The sequence below is a fragment of the Leucopleurus acutus genome (genome assembly GCF_964270905.1).
Source record: "Leucopleurus acutus genome assembly, chromosome: 5".
NCBI lineage: Eukaryota > Metazoa > Chordata > Mammalia > Artiodactyla > Delphinidae > Leucopleurus > Leucopleurus acutus.
In genome coordinates this window covers 120558912-120573844 of record NC_139147.1, presented here as the reverse complement: position 1 = coordinate 120573844, position 14933 = coordinate 120558912, and the positions used below count along the sequence as shown (strand labels likewise).

The 14933-nt window shown below is 41.1% G+C and overlaps 1 protein-coding gene across 2 annotated transcripts in view; it reads right to left on the bottom strand.

Annotated features, from left to right (window-relative positions):
• SLC9A9 (solute carrier family 9 member A9) overlaps window positions 1-14933 on the bottom strand; it is a gene marked incomplete at both ends in the record, with an annotated part of 539820 nt that overhangs the window by 201846 nt on the left and 323041 nt on the right. For both annotated transcript variants that reach the window (XM_082840556.1, XM_082840557.1), the window contains 2 exons: window positions 8053-8164; window positions 9745-9858. In XM_082840556.1, coding sequence (XP_082696682.1) covers window positions 8053-8164; window positions 9745-9858 — 226 coding nt within the window. The remainder of the gene's footprint in view (window positions 1-8052; window positions 8165-9744; window positions 9859-14933) is intronic.

The window sequence follows — 14933 nt, the reverse complement described above, 5'->3', positions numbered from 1 at the left end:
GGAGAACACTATGGGGCTGGCTGTAGCTCAAAGCTAGTTCTCAGATGTTCTGAATTTGTCATCATCACATAAACTTTTCTCAGCATTTGAAACTATGAGCACTTAATGGGATCTTCAGTTCATCCGGACCTGCCGTGCTTGTCTACTTTGTCACAGCAACGCGGCACGTGGTTACTTGTTATTCAAGATGTCTTTTTTCTGACTGTTTGACACACTGGTTAGAACATTTTCATGACTCATTTCCTGCATAAGCTGGTTAACCCTGTCCCGTTTGAAGACCTCAGAAGACCTTCACCGGTCAGCCACCTGCTCACTAATGCCTTCCCCGGGCCACAGTGGGTGTCACGTGAGAGAGGTGGGGACTTGGTAGATGTTCATCCACTCTAATGGAGAAAATGTTCTCAGCCTATGTCCCATTAGCTGGTTAGTGACCTTGTACTGGTAAGGAAGAGATAGTGGCCTAATTAATTGCACAAGATGCACCCAGAGCAGGAAGGAGATACACCACCACGGGAGCGGGAGGGAACCCCGGACTCCGGGGGAGGGGCTGAGAAGAGGAAGGCTTGGCAAGCAATGCTTGACAACGTGATGGCGTCATCTGGGCTGTCGCTCTCTGGAAGGATGAACAAAGGAAGAGACAAGGAGAGAAAGAGTCCTGTCGGGAATTCCCTGGCGGTCCAGGGGTTAGGACCTGGCGCTTTCACTGCCAAGCCCGGGGTTCGATCCTTGGTCGGGGAACTAAGATCCCCGCAAGCCAAGAAAAGAAACAGTCCTGTTGCTTAGAAGACTCAGACTCTCAGACAACCCTTGTACATACATTTAAAGAAATCTTTTTCCTGAGCTGAAGTCAAGCCTGATTCTTTTTTTTTTTTTTTTTTTTTTTTTTTGCGGTGCGCGGGCCTCTCACTGTTGCGGCCTCTCCCGGTGCGGAGCACAGGCTCCGGACGCGCAGGTTCAGCGGCCATGGCTCACGGGCCCAGCCGCTCCGCGGCATGTGGGATCTTCCCGGACCGGGGCACGAACCCGTGTCCCCTGCATCGGCAGGCGGACTCTCAACCACTGCGCCACCAGGGAAGCCCCAAGCCTGATTCTTGATTCAAATCATTTGGCTCATATAAAAGTCCCAGGGTTTTTAATGAGATCTTAGGTCTTTAACTGGAAATCATAAATATCCATCCAACACAAAGCAAGCAAAGATTTGAAAAATAGTTTCCTATCCGAATGCTACTGTTGAGGAAGTATTAACAATGTTTACTGTTATGAATGCTCAGGGAAGGGTTTTTTAGCCAGAAGTGAGTAGGTAAAAAATATTTTCTTTTATTTCAAAAACAAAAGTCTATTTGTTGATCTCTTTCCTTAAATTTATTGTTGCTTAGCTCCCACCTGGGCAAACATGGTCTGAGAGCTGCCTTTGGGGTCAATTCAGAAGTTCCCAGGCTGATAGAACAGGAATGGATAGCCCTTAAGTGAAATTTCAGTGAAATGTACAATTTTAGTTGCATAGACATTGTTGTAGGTTGTTCATTCATTTGCCTATTCATCCGTCAATTATTTGTGGAAGGTTCAAGTAGTGGGCTGGGTGCTGAGGTACAGAGTGAATGAAACAGGTAAGTATTTGGCCTCACAAAGCTCCCTGTCTAGAGGGGCACACAGGCAGGCAAACCAAAAATCATGGTAGAACGTGATGGGTGCTAGGAGAGGAGAAGTATTGGGTGTTACAGAAACAGAGGAGAGGGACATCAACCCAGACTTGAGGAGCTACAAGGTTTCCTACAGGAAGTGATGTCTAAGCCAAGATCTGAAGGATAAAAGGTATTAGCTGAGTAAAAGAGTGAGGGGTGGGGGTGTGTGTGTGGAAAGGGGTCCAGACAGATGGAGAGCCTGAGTGAACAGGGAAAGAATTCCACATCCTCGAGGAACTGGAGGAGATTCTGTAACTGGGTAAACATTGCTGTGCTGATCGGACGGCAAGGGGAAGGACAAGAAGCAATGGACTTGAGGATATGGGGAGGGGGAAGGGTAAGCTGTGACAAAGTGCGAGAGTGGCACTGACATATATACACTACCAAACGTAAAATAGATAGCTAGTGGGAAGCAGCCACATAGCACAGGGAGATCAGCTCGGTGCTTTGTGACCACCTAGAGGGGTGGGATAGGGAGGGTGGGAGGGAGGGGGAAGGGGAAGGGATATGGGAACATATATGTGTGTGTGACTGATTCACTTTGTTATGAAGCAGAAACTAGCACACCATTGTAAAGCAATTAGACTCCAATAAAGATGTAAAAAAAAACAACAACACAAAATAAAAATTGAAGTTCTTCAACTTGAATGCTAAAAAAATAACAAAAAAAAGAAGCAAGTCTGGCACCCAAGGGGGTCCAAAGCAAAACAGAATATGGTGGGAGGGATGGATTGAAGAGAGAGGTTCAGAACAGAAACCACGAATCTTGATTACGTTCTGGGATGCACTTCTCAAACTTTCACATGCATGCGAATTGCCTGGGGATTTTGTTAGAAAGCAGATTCGGATTCAGCATTTCTAAAGAGACCCCAAGTGATGTCCTAGCTGCTGGTCCCTGGACCACACTTTTGGGTCTGAAGGATCAACGAAGCATGGAAGTGTCCCTTTTACATGGTGGCTGGTTGTTATTGTGGGACAGTCCTGGTGGCTTAACAGCGTTCCATTAATTTGGGTGGTCATAGACACAGAGTCCTGTTCCTAGGCACTGCTGAAAAAATAACCTGGACTCTTCACTTTCATGAATTCCACTTATGTTTTCTTCCCGGGTATAACTGATAAATCAACTGGGAAGCCCACTTCTTGGTCAAAGTCTCAGACTGGCTCTGACAATGGCCTGATTGGTGGCTCACCAAAAACACACTGAGAAAGGTTGTCACCTACACCTGGGCAGTGGTCCTTAAGCTGTCCTTCTGTAGAACACTGAGGTTCTATACGCTATTTCCCAGAACTTGAATAGTAATGGCAGTCTTTTTACCATTAAGGGGGACAAAACTGAATGCTAATGGGAAAGTTTTCTTAAAGTTTTACTTCCAGGCCTTTCTCTCAGTTCTTTGGCGCCAGCAGCTGTCTGAATGCCAATGAGTGCTGGGGACGATCAAATGAGCGACAAGCAACATTAGCAGCAAAGCCTGGCCACCCTTGGTGCTGTTGTCTTTATGGCTATGTAAACTCTTGGATGAGGTTTTATATTATATCCATACACTGAGGTCACATTTCCCCGGTTAAAAACCCTTCCTAGTTTATGCAATAGGACACATCAGGGGTGCAATGTCTCTTCAAAGTGCAACAGAAATGGACAAATTGGAGAATTATGTCCTGTGACCCACCGTTGGGGCCCTTGAACGTGCCCGGGTGCTTCAGGGCCTCCGTTCCATCCGGATCAGCACAGCAGCTCTGCATGGAGCCTCTGAAGCCCAGTAGGCGAAAGTCCCCAGCCACAGTGGTTTCAGGAAGGCTGCCGGGGCTCAACTGGGCTTGGTTTTTCCTCTCCTTCAAGCAATTGCCGGCTCTTATTTAGTTTTGAATTAAATCAAAATCGCAGCACATGGATTTGAATTAAAACAAGAGGCCCGATCTTTGTAATATGCACCACATCAATAGGAAAGCTAATTTGTGCAAAGCACATCTCCTCCTTTAATTGAAACCACAGAGCTCTGCTTCTCCGGTTTCAAGGGAGCTGAGAACTGGGCAGGGCAGCTCACCCCAGGCACTAACTAGGGCTGTGCTGAGAGGGACAGGAACAGTTTCAGGGGAGCTTAGCGGTCCTCTTAAGCCCTTTGTTCCGGGTGTCACATGATACAGCAGAGCAGTTGTGAACTCCTGGCCTTGAATTTAAAGAAGGTCTGAAAATGTCTCAGGGTAGACTTCCCCAACTGACTCTTAACTGCAACCTAGCTACCAAAAACAGAAATTGCGTTATTAAAAGCTTCTCAAGGCAAATGAGGCAGAGAGACCACACTGCTCCTGACCTTGAGACCTCATTTTAAGGTTCCAAGGCTGATGTGTGTGGATTACTAGACTACACAAAACCAGTCGGGTAGGGTCTGTGCTAGGTGAGAAATTCAATCTGGGTCCTGACAGTTGCTTCGCTCAGTTTAACTGGCTCTAGAGGCCAAAGGTGGAGACGGTGGGGGTGCTGGGGGGGGGGGAGGGCACAGGGTGGTGGAAGTGGCAGTAAGGTCATCAATGAACAATGTGTGCTTTGCTCAAAAACATTGCTGTACCCCAGCCATCTACACAGCTCCACACCTTGCTTCAATGCTCACTGCCGGTAGTGTGTGCTCCCCAACAGGAGGTAAGTAATAAGCAGCTGGATCCCTCTGCAAACTGTCACCTCCAGGTGCATCCAGATTTGGAAACAGGTCTGATTCAGGTTTTATGGGGCTTGAAACTTACACATTTTTGGATCCTCTTTAAGAAAAATGATACAAAAACACCTTTCACAAATTTTATATAGCATTAGGACACACTGCTAGCGCCCATCCCAGGGTCTTGGAAGGGGGATACGGGGAGCTTAAAACTGAAGCTTCTTTAACTTTACAAGTAAATCCACTTCTGCTTGAAATACATCACCAGTTCTCTACCTGCCCAGTGCAAAAAGGCATGCACAAGGTGAGGGTAAAGGTGATGGAAAAGGCTTTGTCAAATAGTAGGTGTAATTGACTAAGACAGACGTTCTGGTTCTTATTTGATTGGTCTTTGAAACATCTGTGGTGCATCGGCTTAGGGAACCAAGCTTGGCCCAAAGCCAAGTTCTCTCTCTTAGGCTGCAAGCCACCTTAAGGGCAGGGTTCTCATCGCTGTCTTTGTTCACCCAAATACCTACCAAAGAGACCCTGTCAGGGAGTGTCTGCTGAATGAGTAGCTGGGTGACTGATTGAGGGATTGTGTAAATAAATTCACGCTCCCATTTTAGATCGAGGGTCACTGTTGTTTATCTTCTCCAGAGGACTCTTTGAAAAATGTTTTAAGTTATGTAAAGAAAGGCTCCATCTAAATTTATTAGTGAAGCATGGACAAGTGGTTTCCACCAGAGAGCTTCCAAACTTATCCTTCTTACTGGATGACCAAAACCACTCTAGACATAATTAAGAACATTAAACTACATTATAATGCAAATATTCTTTAAGGGGTTTGACTGTTTCTTCTGTTTCAGCAGCTGTTGTGCCCACACACCCAGAAAAGGCTAGACAGTGTGTTATTTGATCCGCTTTTTCACTTCCTCCTCAGGCTTACATTACCTTACGTTGACCTTTTAAATTCTGTACTTCCTGGCAAATATATTTAAAACTTTAGGTCCTGAGTGAGGTATGGCATATCAGAATTCATGCAGAAAATCAAAGCCCAGTCTGGACCATTCTCTTTTGAAGAAAAATACTGCGCCGCACATGGTAAACTCCATTGGTCCTTCCTACACTCTGAAGGGGGTCAGTGGGTGCAGTGTAGAACCTGAGCCTATGGCTGGGAGGGGTGTCACCCACGTGTGTGGTTTACTATGAACGGGATCGGGGTCAGGTTTGCATGAGAGGCATGTTAAGACATGCTGGAGTTGGCCTGGGCTAGGAAGGGCACGGTTTTGATTTAACTTTTGTTCTCATGACCTTGAGGGTAAATCTGAAGTTGTGTCAAGACAGATGAGAAGGCTGTAAATTCAAAGTCAAGAGGCCTGGGTTCAAGTCTCAATTTCATCTCTTATGAGTTGTCAGATCGTGAGCAAGATACTCAAAAACTCTCCATGTCTTTCTCTCTCTCTTTCTTTTTTTTTAATCTGCAGGAAGAGACCAAGAGCGCCTATCTTATCTTGCCCTGGCTATGAGTCTCAAAACATTACCCACAAAAGGTCTTAGAAAGGTATAAAGTGACTTTGGAGTTGAGCATCTATGATGCCATTACCTAACCATATAACATTACAATCTCCTCATTTTTAAGAAGACAGCTTTTTGGTGGAAAATCCAATGTTCTTAATGCTAGGAACTAGCAGATGGATATTCCCTTGAATTAAACTATTAATGCCAATCCCGTTAAAGTGATGGGGTTATTATTTTTCTTCTAGAGGTTGAAGATGATCTAGAACAGGGCCGGATAGTAAATATTTTAGGTTTTGTGGGCCATACAATTTCTGTGGCAACATTCGCCTCTTCTCTTAGAGCACAAAAGGCAGCCACAGACAATATGTCAACAGAGGGGTATAGCTGTGTTCCAACTTTAGTTACAAAATTCCTGTGGGCTAGATTTGGTTCAGAGGCCATAGTTTGCTGACTCTCTGATTTAGGATATCATAAAGGTATCACCGAATTCTGGGCTTCCGCACATCCCCTGGTCATACACACCATACTGCTGGCCTCGGTTTTTAATGCAGCTCCAATCCAACAGCTAGGCAAACACAGAAGGCGCCAAATCCAGAAAGCCACGAGGTTATTTGGGCAGACGCTTCACATCCCAACATGGCTATCTAAGCCTTGCACTTCTCTCACAATCTTCTTTGGGAAAAAAAGCATTGTTTAAAATATAATCTCCAAGTTTTAAAAATAAACCACCATTCTCCAGAGTAAAGCTACTGATACTTTGATGGGAACGAAGGAAAAGTGCTTCCCAACTCCTAGAAATGCTTTGCAAAAGTGCAACCCAGTGCCGACTTCTTATTTATGTGATCCAATTTGCCTTTTGCTTTCCCACAATGGAGTCAATCATTACCAAAGTTCATCGCTGCTCTAAGTCAAAGATCACCTATCGGTACGAATTGTCCTCTGTATGACTCCCTCTCTCACCCCGCCGGCATGCCTGGAAATGTAGAGAAGCACTGTCAGAGGCCTACAGAAGGACATTTTTAAACTCTGGGTCTCCATTTGCCAGTACTTGATTAAATGACTCATTCTCAGCCTGAGAGCTCCCACCCTTTACTGTGTGGAACAGGCTGGGAGGGACCTGAAGGTGAAACAAGCCTTTTATTCCTACTACTACTTCTAGAAATGTGGATTTGGGACACTTAGTTGGGTTTCAGGTGAAGTCTCACAGACCTGTGTTTAAGGATGAGTTCATCCTTGGCCAAGTTACTTGACCTCTTTGAGATCCTGAACCTCAGTTTTTCCATATACAAAATGGGTTAATATCTGCTTTATAGGATTGATATATAGTGAGTGGCAAACAGCAGATACTCAATAAATGATAGTTTTCCTCACTCTTTCCATATCTCCCTGAATACCCCAAATTTTGTTTGCTCTATTCTGAAGCAGTTTTGTTTTACTCTCATGCATCTTCCAATGAACTACCTCTGAGTGTAATATAAGTGCACAAATACATAGAAGGCATGTAAGGGGAAAGGTCTCCAAACAAGAAAAGGCTGATGGTAGGAAAATTAATTGAACAGAGAGAAACAGAATCCCCAGGGTAGTTCAGGGTCAGCAAATTCATTTTGTTTATTTTCTTTGGGAAAAAAAGAGCCTTCAGGTATGGTTTGAGAGCAGAGATCCTGTCCATCTCATCCACCTGTGCCTAGAACGGCTCTTGGCATTTGGTGAGAGTGCAATTAATACTTGTTTTCTCAACTAATAACTGATCATACTTAGATATGATTTGCTTTTGTATTAACCATAAGAAGTTGCTGGAGCTTGGCATTAGGGAAGGAGCAGGGGTTCTAAAGAGAAGGAGCTTTAACACTGAACAAAAATGGTACCATTTACACACTATTTACCTGCAAGTATGCAATTTATGAAATTATTAAATTATGCAAATTCTCCCAAGTGAAAATTGATCTGAAATAAGTCAGGGGAAAGTCCAATGCCTATTCCAGGCCAGTTTCCGGCAGATACTGAACCTTGAGGCCATTCCAACAAGATTCCCTTTAATTTTATTTCCCTTCTGGAAAAAAAAAAAAAAATCCCATTGTTGTTCAGAACTTATGGATATCCACATGGCAGTATGTTCAATGGGATAAAGAGAAGTTATGCTTCCCCAGAAGGTCTCCAAGTATCCTCATGGTTTTCCAAGTACGAGAGAAGACGTGCACTAACACACAATGTAGTTCACATACCTGAAAACATCATCATGTGCTGAAAGTTCCAGGGGATCTTGTGTTTCCGGCCCAGATTCAGGAGGAAGGAGAGGGGATATATGTTGCATGCTCTGGCTACAAAAATTGCTAGCTGTGGATAAGCACAGGGAAACATTGAGGAAAATGTTGCTGCAATAAGGGTGAGAGTTCTTGAGCTTTAAATATTATGTCCTTAAGCTTCTCTATATTAGGACCCAGAAAACAGGAATAAACATGTCAATACATGTATGTCCAACTTGCTTCCAAAATTCACGTTTCAATGTCAGTTCCTGTCCAGAAACAGTAGAGAACTCTGTCTTCTTTGAACATATACTCGGTTTAAAATTGTTAACCCAATACCATTTCAATCACTGTAAATTTTCTCATCATATTTATGCTGCTGATAACTGACTCTACACTCAGTTCTGCTGCGAAATGTGAGGCAGAGACCGTTCCGAGGCTGTGGCATCGTGCTCTCAAGCAGCACTTTAGAAAGGATAAATGTGCTTCAGCTCACGATTATCATCTTACTTTCCATCAGTTTATACTCCTTAAACCTAGCAAGTTTCACTTATTTTTTTTCTTTTAGTGGATTTAATTTTGAGAGGAACTGCCTGTCTAAATGTATAATACAACTTCTGCTTTAAGAGGTGTTTCACTAAACTCCAAGCTTTCTAGGTTAAAAATCTGTGAAAATACCTGTGGTAGTCATCTCTCCTCTTTTGACATCTTGGACTCCTTCCCTGATTGTCTATTCTAGTTTGTCCTCAAATGGGATGGAGTTATTTGGGAAGAGGGAGCTTCCTTCTAGGATCCAGGTTTCGGATGGAATTTGAAAATTCACTTGACTGCTCAATGAAAAGAGAACAAGAGGTAGGTGCAGGTGCTTAGTTGGACCCTGGCTTCCAGAGAGGAGTCGGCTCTCTTGGCTGTTACGATCGTCTGCCTGTGATCCTAGGGGGCATCTGCCCATTTTCCAGGTGGGAACAAGGACAACAGCTGCTGACTGTCCTTGGGGACATGTGCAGTGGCTCAGTATCCTTTCTGATAGACATCCCTTCCTACTGGGAATGCTTATACCCCAGACCTGGAGCTAGAAAAGCCCTCTGCATTAAAACTGAAGTCTAGATTTCACCTGTCCTTTTACTTACAGGAAAGGGGCTAGCTTATTAAAATAAACTTACACGTGCACAGAGCTTAAGACATTGAAAGCACATCTATCATGTTAATTTCACTCGATCTTTACTAGCTTTTTTTCAAAGTCCTCACTGGAAAAAAAGATTTTACCATCTTGCACTGAAAGTATTTCTGAAGTTCTAAATCCTGGCTGTCTGCTGATACATTCTAATGCAGATTAAATATAAAAAATGGATTGACATACTCTTTATATAAATGATTCATAATTTGAGTTAAACATATTTTGAATATTCAAAAAATGTCATTTTCTTTTAGTTTTTCCCCCTTACTTCCCTCAGTATTTTCCAAACTTTTTATCCTGAACCATAACATTTAATAAAGGCCCCAATTTCTTAGGATAATTTCCACCCCTAACTAGAATTACTTGTCTGCCTTGAATTTGAGCTTTGCGGTAAACCTGAGGAAATTACTTTAACAATTTAACAGAATAATCACTAACGGTAAGTAGTTTGTTCTCTTTTCTCATCACTCATTGTTCTGTATTTCAAAGGATACAAAGGCTCCAAGTATGAAAAGAGCATTAAAGATATGATTCTGGAACGTGAACAGCGCCAGGCCCATGTAACAGAAGATGACGTTCTCAGCCAAGAAGTTCATAAATTCAAACAACTGAAAACAAAACAGAAAACAAAACCCATGAATTACCACTCAGCTTTGAGTCCATTTAATCTCTTGTGACTTTATTTGGTGACTGAATGGTCCTCCTGTAACTGGGAAGGCCATCCTTTGGCCTTTTGCTCAGCCTCTGGCGGGGTGCAGGGGCCCTGCCTAGCCTGCCAGGTCAGCTGACTCTACCCTGGCTCTCTACCCAGTGACAGATGCTGCAGCCGTGTCGACATCCCACCCTCCTTTCCAACTGCAAGGCTGCCAGAGGTACCCCAGGGTGAGATTGACTGGCATGATCCTCCATGGAACAATTCCTACTAGGACGAAAGAACAGTCCCTGTTACAGAAACGGAAACTACACGATTTGCTTAACGTGTACCATAGTGAACGATGCAAGAATTGTTTAGTAGATACACGTGAGTTCCCAGACCCTGAAGAACTAAATAAAAAAAAGAAAAAAAAAGTTTTAGCTAAATTACCTTCCTCAGGCAGGCAGGAAGGGCAAACCTGGAAAACTTAGAAACCTGTAGTGAGGACGAATGTCGATTATACTTCAAATTAGAATAATCAGTATATTTCAAACTTCAGACAATGCGACTCATTAAACTGACTGACGTCGGTATATCCATTAAATGTCTACAATCTCTAGCTGGTAAAAAGGAAATGATTAATCCCAGGGATCAGTTAATTCAGCAAGAACACTATCGAGACATCACATTCAGTCAGAGGGATAGAGTAATAACATGTTATGCTGAGGGATGGCCCCAAGAGTTATTCTTAGACCATTAACTAAACAATTGAAGTTGAACAAGAAAAACATTCTCCAACTTCCAGATTAGAAGTGAAAGGGAAATGTGTCCAAGGGCTACAGCAAAGGCAGATTTAGAAGAGATTTTAGTTTATGATCCAGACTATTCATTTGGAAGTTCTGAAACTTCTTTCCCAGACCTACATAAATCACCATGTTAGGTAGACGTCTCCGGAGACATTTCTCTTGATTTTTTAAGGACTCATTATTTTTTCATGTAATGTATTTACAGCGCCACAAATAATGCCCAATACCTGTTCACCGACAGCTGACAGAAAGAAAAGCAGAATCTTGTCAGACGCATTATTTAAAACCAGTAATAGAAAGGATGGATTAAAAAAAAAAAACACAGCTCTTTTGGTACAGGATGGTCTTTCTGCAGGGGTTAGCGATCGATCGTCAATTACCCTGAGTACTCACTTTACATTCTAGGCCAGCCCATCAAAACAAACATCGTCACTCAAATAACCACAGACAGCTTGAAAATATAGGGGGAAATGTAGGAGATGGGGGACATTTTTCTATCTCATTATGTCTTTACTTTTTCAAAAAGTGAGATTTGGCTGCTGTCTTAATCTGCCATAACATGTCAGGCTGCTATAATAAAATACTATAGACTGGGTGCCTTGAACAACAGAAATTTATTTCTCATAGTTCTGGATCTGGGAAGTCCAAGATCCAGGTGCTGGCTGATTTAGTTCTGGTGAGGGTCCTCTTCCTGGTTTGCAAACAGCAGCCTACTTGCTGTATCCTTACATGGCAGAGAGAAAGAGAGATCTTCTCTCTTGTGTGTCTTTTTCTGAAGGCACTAATTCCATTCATGAGCACGTCACCCTCATGACCTAATTACCTCCCAAAGGCCCCACCTCCAAATGCCATCACACTGGGGATTAGGACTTCAACAAATGAATTTGAAGGGGGTTAAGGGGAGACATTCAGTCCAGAGCAGCTATCCAGTTTTTGACGTTAATAATCATGTATCAAGGGTAAATTCATAGGGCTTCTCCTTCTCCGGTCCCCATCCCAAGTGTATTTTACTCTAGAGGGGACATTTTGCTGATTAGGATCCATTCAGCGTCTTGTTAGTGGTCATACCCCAATTTGCCTCTGGGGTCCACCTCTTTCCCCACGCTCAGCCCAGCGTGTTTGGTTCAGAAACGTGTGTGATGAATTCAGCAGTTATTAGCTGGAGTTAGGACTTCTGATTGTGAGACATTAAAAAAAAGTAAGTTAAGGAAACAAAGGATATGTCTGTACACGTATGAATCCATCGTGTATTAACATATACATATACACATAACTTGCACTCCACTTTACAGACGTTTGACATTCCTATTAAATTTTGTTTTTTACCATGAACATGTTACTTTCATAGCTTAAAAAACTGAATTAAATTATAACAAAAATTTTAAAGTGGAATAAAATACTTCCCAAATGTTTAGCCTTGCTTAAGCTCCAACTCTTCATCTTTTTACTTTCAGGAAGTTATCAAGCATTCTTATCTAATATTTTTCTTATTTTCTTTAAAAGTTGTTCTTGAGTGCAGGAAAATACAAACAACAACCAAAAAAAGCATTTATCTTTTTGTGGAACATCTTTTTCAGTGATCTCTTTATTCACAGATCTATAGATTATATAGACAACATGCATAATGTTACATAAATCTGACTGTATTTTTATATAATTTACTTTAATTAACTCAGTAATATTTCACAAGCCTCTTTCCATGGCAATAAATCTCAATCTACCGAACAATTTTTAATGGCAGCACAATATCCCTTTGTATCTTCATACCCAATTTTATTTCACTGTATCTATTATTACCCATTATTAGACATTTGGTTGTTCAAGATTTTCCCCTTATAAACAGTGCTGCACTGAGTATCTTTATACAAATCTCTCTCCCTAGCTGAGTGATTACTCCTTAGGTGAAATTCCTAGAAGGAATTTCTGTCAAAGGATATATATTAATTTTTCTTTTTCAACATACTACCAGCCTGTCAAAGGATATATATTAATTTTTCTTTTTCAACATACTACCAGCCTGCCCTTCAGAAAGATTATACCAATTTACATCTCTAATAATGGTGTAGAGGCCGCCCTTTCCTCACACTCTTGCCAAAATTAATTTTTATCAATTTTAAAAAAACCTTTGACAATCTAATAGACTCACTTATTTTAAATTGTAGATGGTTGTTAGCATTTTAAAAAAGATTCCCTTCATAGCAAGGCAGCAGCACTGATTAGCACTCCTTATATCATGTTACTTATATCATGTAACAACATTCCTCTGAATGAATAGGCTTCATAATAACTTCCTTCTCAGGGCACTTAATGAAAATGCGTGGGCAAATTCAACTTTGTGTTTCACATGCAAAAATCTCCTGAAGACGTGTTTCAGAAAGAGAATGTACCTTAAGGCCAAGCTGACAGAAGCAACCAATTTGACCATTAAACCTTCATTGCCTGAGTCTGGCCCAGAGTAGTCAATTACTGAGGGAATAGATTTACTGGTCAATTTTGGAAAAAAGAAAAAAGAACAAACTCCACCCCCAAACCAATAATAATAATAAATGTCAAACTAGTTAATTCAGTATTTAATATGAATAACCTCGAATCTACTTCCTTCCCACTCAGGGTCAATGAAAAATGACTTGAGTCAACATTTTATTTATCCAGTACAGTAAGCAACATTTGTTTTATTTCCCTTAATTCACAGTTTGGGAGCCTGTGGAGGGGACCCAGGTTAAAAGTAATATTTGCTTAGCAGAGCTTTTCTTTAGGACAAAAAAGCACGTTTAATAGGACAAGCAAGACTAGGGAAATATTTAAACTGCATAAGAGGACAATCTGTGTTTAAAAACTCAGAAAGTTCATGGTAACAATTTACATGTTAAACAACATAATCTGGTCAGCAAACCGTGTTCTCTAAAGACTTATTTGATACTATGTTTTTCAGTTGGTGTTACTTACTGTACTTACTAGAAAGTAAGAAAAAGTCATATCTGTTTTATAAAATGTTTATTACTAATTCTGATTGACTTTTTCTCCTATTAGTAAAAGAATGAAACAACCATATTACTGTGGTTCATGTACAGAAATATTACAGCAGTTCACTATACCCTGCTTTACTAATACTAATTAAATTCACATGAACTCCTCAGTATGGCTTTTATTTGACTTAAAGTTTGTTTCAACATATTGACTTTCATTTACTTAGCCAAGTAATGCACTGAAATTCATTTTAATTGGGATGTTAAAGAACCTACAAAACTATAATAAAAGTGAAAGGAAAGAAAGAACTAACTATATTCTTTTATTTTCCCCATAATTTTGTCCTGGGATTAATTTTTTGTTTGTTAATAAAATTTACCCTTATTCCTAACTGGCAGCCTTCTTTAGAGAATATCTCAGATTTCATTTTTTTACACATTATTGGGTATAACTATAACTATTCTGAGCAAACTGGAGTACAAGTAAACAATTTTTATTCCTATATTGGAGGATTTGTAAACAAACATTACAATATATTCTATTAAAATTATAAACTTTTGCTCCTGGGATTCTAATATTTGCTTAGTCCCAAGTCCTGAGGAAATCTGTTCAAGGTGAACCCAATAATTCCTGTGGGCTCTACAGGTAGCATAGGACTTGAATTGTGCTGAAGACCTGTGACCTTTACCACCAGGACATAAGGGATCTGAAAGCTTTGTTGCCAGTCAAGGTCATGGTTCCCAGAGTGAAGCCTCTCCTTACAAAGCCGAAGATCTATAGTTACAAATAAGTACAAGTGCAATCCTTTGAGATCCTCTTCTAGATTTAGGACACTGTAATAATATCAGTATTACTACTTCTAAAATAGTAATAATGCTAATGGGACTCATTTTTTTAGGACTTAACTTGTGCTAGGGAATGAGTTAAAGGCTTTTGCTTACTTTAAACATTGTTAGCAATTCATGTCATTGTGAAAAGAAAACTCATAAATTGATAATATTATTTCTATTTTACAGTTGGGGAAATTGCAGTCAACCATAGTAATGCATTTGCCCACGTAAAGCTCAATAAAGGGAAGAACTGAGTTGTCCTGAGTTTTGTCCAAGGCACATGCCACTTCTGCCAGACTAGGCTGCCTCTCCGTTAGACAAGATTCAGGTTCAGGGACAGCGAGAAGTTTGTAATAATAGTATTGGTGAATATTTGTAACACATTACAGTCTGCAAAGTATAGTTTCATACATATATACATCCTGTTTGATCATCAGAGCAACTTT